The sequence below is a fragment of the Cottoperca gobio genome, chromosome 14, assembly GCF_900634415.1.
Source record: "Cottoperca gobio chromosome 14, fCotGob3.1, whole genome shotgun sequence".
In the NCBI taxonomy this organism is placed as follows: Eukaryota; Metazoa; Chordata; class Actinopteri; order Perciformes; family Bovichtidae; genus Cottoperca; species Cottoperca gobio.
This window is the reverse complement of record NC_041368.1, coordinates 14782292-14788291: the sequence shown is the minus strand read 5'-3', so window position 1 is coordinate 14788291 and position 6000 is coordinate 14782292. Positions and strand designations below refer to the sequence as shown.

The following is a 6000-nucleotide window of genomic DNA, read 5'->3' as shown; positions in this document are numbered from 1 at the left end:
GGCTTCTGAATATATAAGCAGCCTCCGTCTGGAAGCCAGACTCCTTAAACTGCCTGAACTCAATCTGAATTTTCACTAAACAGTATTTATTGCTGATTTACTTTTATTTTTTATCTCTGTATTCAGCTTTTCTTAACTATTCCATACTCCAGAACTATACAATATTAAAAACGCACACAATTACATTAATTTAAAAAACAACCAAAAAAACACCCAGTTGTTTAGGTGGTGCTTTGCTCTGTTTGAACCCATGCATGGATAGCTCCATGTTATTCTGCCTCAGCAGCCCTACCAGAAAGTTCCCGAGTGCGCATGTGTGGCTAGAGCGCGCTGCCGCAGACAGGGGGCGTCAACATGGCGTTCTCTCCTCGACGACCGCACTGACTGCAACCTGCCAATGAGAGAGAGAGAGACGGAGAGAGAAGAGAGAAAGAAGCGTAGGCTACCATTCTGTCAAACCTCCATCCCTCTTTTCCCTATGAATCCCTTCACGTTTTCAGGAGGATAGGGTGAATTCAGAGGGTTTTTGAAACGCCGCTCTCCCTTTGTTTTTCCTGCGCAGTGGATGGTTTTTTTTCAGCAGCAGACGCTCGAGCTTGTAGAGCAGGTGTGAGAGACAGCGGCGACCGCTCCTCTCCTCCCTGTTTCCAAGGGGAAATGTCGAGCGAGAAGCCGGTTTCAGCACCACCGGGCTCTGCTTCTTCGCTCACAGACACAGACCGAGACTCCCATCCTCCGCCGGGCTCCTCCGTGCAGCAGCAGCAGCAGCAGGTCGCCGCGGGCGCTGGCTCCGGCGCCACCGGGGAAAGGATGGTGTCTTCAGCCGGCTCTATGGTCCTCCCGGCCGGGGTGATCAACCCCGCTGTCCCGATCAGGAATATCCAGATGAAATTCGCCGTGTTGGTGGGCCTGATCCAGGTCGGGGAGGTTAGCAACAGGGACATCGTGGAGACGGTGCTGAACCTGGTGAGTGGAAACAAGATCAAACTGTTAGAAAACACAGAAAGGCAGCCATAGAGCACGAGAGAATCACTGTGTCCTAACCCGCTATGTTTTATTTACGATGCTTCACTCCCGTGGCTTTCAGAGGATGATGTCATTTGTTTGTTCGGAGAATGTGGGGTTTTTCTTTTCTGCAGATAAAAAGAAGCATACATAAAGCTGTGTGTTGGTGGATAAATAGGCTGAAGCTGTATTATTGTAAAGCCTAGAGGAGCTGAAGGAAGCATGTGACCCCACTAAGGCATGAAGGGTAGTTTATTCACAAGCCATTGTTGACTAAATGACCCGTTTGCGGTGCAACGAGGAAAACACATTTGCAGTCAAACTGTAGTGAATAGGGGAAAGTGTATGCAGGCTATTCTCCTGACCCCGATATGTACCCTGAAGTGATGCATAGGCAGGTTGTAACAAACGGCGAATGGTTACAATGTTGCGCACAACATCGAGACACATACTGAATTATTTTTTTTAACTAAAGAGCGAAATCATGAGGTTTTGTCGAGCACTGAAACAAAATCAATCCATACCGGACAAAGGCCGACTAGCATTGTGCTACCCATCGACATATGTGTGTGTATGAGAATGGCTCAAAATTATGCATAGGCCTATTGTTGAAGGCAGGCCCCTGCATCCTGTGCGCAAAGGAGTGATGTATAGGTAGCTGTGAAACGGCCAGTGGTTTATATTGCTCTGCCTCCAGCAGCGATCATTTTATATATGGATCAGATATACGTTGCCCCCCCCCCCCCCCCCCCCATCTTTGCCCCTCCATCGGAGGTTGTGTCGGCAATGCTGGGCCTACCCTACACATGAGAGGATTTAATCCAGCTGGGGGTTTTAACGTGACTGGTGTTTCCCGTTACGAAACAGATGAGCAAAATGTACAGCAGACGTAGGTCTGGAGGACTAATGCGTTCGGAGGATACAGGACGTGTGTGTTGGATGCTGCCAGGCTCTTTTCCCTCCTCCACGCATCAGGCAATGGCGTGTACTGCATGATATTACATATCTGCCATAAAGAGGGGGGCTCTGATCATTATTCATTCTCTTTTGAAGAAGAAGTAGAATAATGTAGACATTATTTATAACCTGATTTCAGTGCAGAGCTTTCTGAAGGTTGACTATTTAGGGGAGTCATGCAGCCAGTGGCCTATTTACTCACTGGAGGCTTGGAGCAGGACAGCCTACAGCTGGCCCAAACCATTTCCTCTCAGTCAGACTAGAGCAGTCCAGATTCAGGTCGCCTCTCATCTCCCAATCGATTATTCGTACTACATGGAAGAGCAGGGGGGCTTTGCTGGCTCACTCCGACCATGTCTCCTTCCCTTACAAACCCCCCTGGCTGCACACAGGCTGATAACCATCCATCCTGTTCCTCTGCCTCCTCCTTCATTCTAGAGGGGCTGAGTGGAGAGATGCTGCCTGCATAGACTGGCCTGGCAGGGCAGCGCCATGCATTTAAAAGCAGGTGGAGAGGAGGAGGAGGCGGAGGAGGAGGAGGAGAGGGGGTTGAGGGAGGGTGGGGGAGGAGAAGAGCGAGAGTGGAGGAGGATGAGGTGGTAGGATGCTGCAGTGGCTATGTGCTCAGAAATCACCAGCTGATGCAGCGGAAGAGGAGAGGGACTCTGGATTGGTCCACATCCGATCAGGGAAAGCTCATTAGAGCGTTCAACTGAAATGTACCCCCCTTTTACATAAATACCTGCGTTAGGCCCACACTTCATTTGTGAATGTTGGTCTGATGCATTAACACACAAAGGCCTGACAAATTTAAGCACTATGTGTTGTCCATACAAAGCTTTACTTGCTAAATCCTGAATTGAACAATCAGTTGTGGTTGCGAAGCTGCCAATAGCTAAGCCTGTTAGGGAATTCTGTTGCCCAGCTCCTTAATTAAAATAGTTGAAACAAAGAGGTGTGGAGGCAGGAACCTCAGTGGTCATGCTGCTGGTACAATGAGTCCACTGTGACCCAAAAGCTGATCCATTATTCCAGTCAATGTGGGAGACCACAGCAGCCACATTCACCGTCCACTGTGGCTGTATTGATCAGATCCCACTGCGGCTTGGGTGAACAGATGGCTTGTCGGCTGGATCAGATATACTCTCTCTTCTATACAGGCATGATGCTGGCCTTTTGGCGAGTGATGAACTGGACTGTCTCTAGAAAGAAAGGAGGAGAAAAGGAGAGCGAAGACAATAATAATCAACTCAGGCCAGAACGCTGGCTGTACTGATGCTGATACAGTGTCAAACAACAGAGCTCGGCTGCCTGTGTAGCCGCTAACATAGGACATGCTGTGGTTTCTAATAAGATAACAGTGTTTTTAAATAAAGCCAATGTGCAGATGCGGTAAATGCAGGGCACTCATACAGTAAAGAAACACTTCTATTATGTGTGTGGGATGCTTGTGGCTAGGTGCTCAGTTATTATCATCAACAAGGCATCACAGTTGTCAAGGCAACAATGCTCTTTGACTGCCTGCCTCCAGACGCTCGACCACCTGGTGTTGCTTTCCACTTCCGGACTTCTGTCACAGTACTCAGCCACAAGCGCTTCTCTCGATCTCTCACGGTCTCTCACGCTCTTGCTCTGTCTGCTTGTCTCTCCATCTCCTATTATGAGCTCGTATTTTCATGGCTCGAGGATCTCTTGTACTAAACGGCAACAACAAGCAACACAGAATTGAATAACTGAAGAAAAAGTGCACATAAGTGTAGCAACATTTTAGTGGGATTTTCAGTGAATTAGCTTGATTTGTATTTAATCGGGTGTCTTAGGCGATGAGCCACCATGAGTTTTAATGGTCCTTGATTATACGAGTCTCTGCAGCTCTACTTTACACCAAGGTATTCCCTAATTATGTGTAGAAAGCAGGTTGGACGTAACTCCAAAATCTCCCATTGGTGTTCAGCTGGGTTGAGATCTGGTGGCTGTCAAGGCCATAGTCTATGATTCACATCATTGTCATACTTTACAACCATTCAGTAAATCCTCCCTGAACTCATCTACATTTGTTATTTTGATCCTTTTCATTCATTCATTTCCCCCCCCCCCTTTTAATTTGCCACCTGTCTGTGCAATGAAGTATATGGATGTGCGTCAAGCTTTCGGGTCCATTAGTGATAAATCTAAGGCGCCATTAGATAATACTGGGACAGGGGAGCAGTAAGAATTCAGATGCTATTCTAGTCTTTGCTTTTTTTTTACTTGAAATTGACTCAATAGTTTGGCCCCTAAAAATGATCCAGAGGAAACAGGGCAACACATTCTCTCTTTGGTCGAAGCGATCATAAACCATAGACATATTTAACTGGCGATGATGAGAAACAGGTGTGGGAACAATGTACTTCAGGACAGGATACTTTATGTTGTGGTGATGGACCCATTTGATTGTAGCGTCATCGCTTTAGAGGTCAGTGCTTTCTTTTCTCTCCCTGCTGCACTGGTGGTTCTGTGAATTTAAAACTCAACTTTTTAGCTAATGGTACACCACTTCTACCCCCCCGGCTGTGATTATCTGCTTCGACATGTTGTGATGTCGGATATTTGAGGAAGCCAGGTGAGGAGGAATGTTAGTTGACAGAAGGAACAGGGTTGACATGTGATCTGAACTGTACCATCGTATCTTTTATTTGAAGAGTTGAGAGGTATATTTCAAAATGCATCTACAAGGACTACTGTCAGTCTTGCCTTAGTGCGGCACCAGCTGTGCTTATTTATAGACAGCTTTATTTAGTTGTAATGCTTTTTTTTGGGATCAAAATGGAGTGTTTGTCTGGCATAGAAAAAAGATTGGTGACACACTCTGCCTCGCTGTTGGTCTCCATTCCCGTTCTTTGCTTTTCATTTTCTCTTTCACCTTCCTTCTTGATCCGATGCAATATCTTCTGGCAATGTCAATCCCCACCTGAGCCCCCTTTAGCGGTCCCACGGAGTCTCTGTTGGCAAACATCTCATTATTCATGTCCACACACTCCACAATCACCAAGGTCGCTTGATACCGAGACCACAGCCAGTCGCCTGACACACACAGACCCGGAAAATAAACACATGCACTCACTCAGATGTTCATGTTTTGACATTCAGACACAAATGCAGACGCACACAGACATACAGCGGCACAATCATTTGCACACATACAGTAGCAACCCATTGATGTTTCAGGTATCTTGAAGGATATGCAAGCAAACAAGTGAAATAAAGAAGGAAACAAGAGGGTAGCAGTGTTTCTATGTTTTGTGTTAAACCCGGCTTGACTCTCTGTCTGAAGTGTAGTGACATAGCATGCTGATTTATACCGCACAGATTTCTAGAGGGATAGGTCACCTAATTTCAAATTTTATTATGAGACATGCTATGTTGCCCTGAGGTGGTTTGAACCCCGAGTGCAAAATTCAGTTTAACTGTTTTCCAAGTTTGCCCTGTGGCTGCACAGTCAGGGCAGAACTGTAATCTGCTTGCATGACCATGCAGGGGAATAACAATGCGTCATTGTGTGCTCACAGAGCCATGCAGATTACTCTCATAACAAACATCCCAGTAATACACTTAAATAGCCTAATGAATAATGTGTGGCCTTGCGAGATAATTATCTTTGATGGACCTTTGCATAAAAAAAACAACGCTTTTATTTGAAATAAGCAGTTTTATTTAGGTTTATTTAAGGTCTTGCAGTTATGCAACATTGAGTACATGCTGGGTTGTATAGCAAACAATTAAATGTGCTGTATACAGCATCATTATTACAATTATGCAATTAATTCCTGTCAAATGAGTTGTGATGGTGGTTTTGTATTATTGCCGTCCGTTAATGAGACTATGTTCAAGATGACAGGCTCTATGTCACTCCAGCTCTGAAGTGTCTCTGAAACGAACTGCCATTATGCAAAGAGGACGTTGCTTGTTTTTTAATTTTTTATTGATAATCATATTTTAAAGGAGTGTTGTGTTATTATTAGTTTTTCCCTTTTTTTTCCACGTGAAATCTGATCCAGT

At 45.6% G+C, this 6000-nt stretch overlaps 1 protein-coding gene across 1 annotated transcript in view; it reads left to right on the top strand.

Moving 5' to 3' along the window:
• The first annotated feature begins 657 nt into the window (after positions 1–657).
• Positions 658–6000, top strand: part of nbeaa (neurobeachin a) — an 87172-nt gene continuing 81829 nt past the window's right edge. The window contains 1 exon segment of the mRNA XM_029447776.1: positions 658–966. Within this exon segment, the coding sequence (XP_029303636.1) occupies positions 658–966 (309 nt within the window).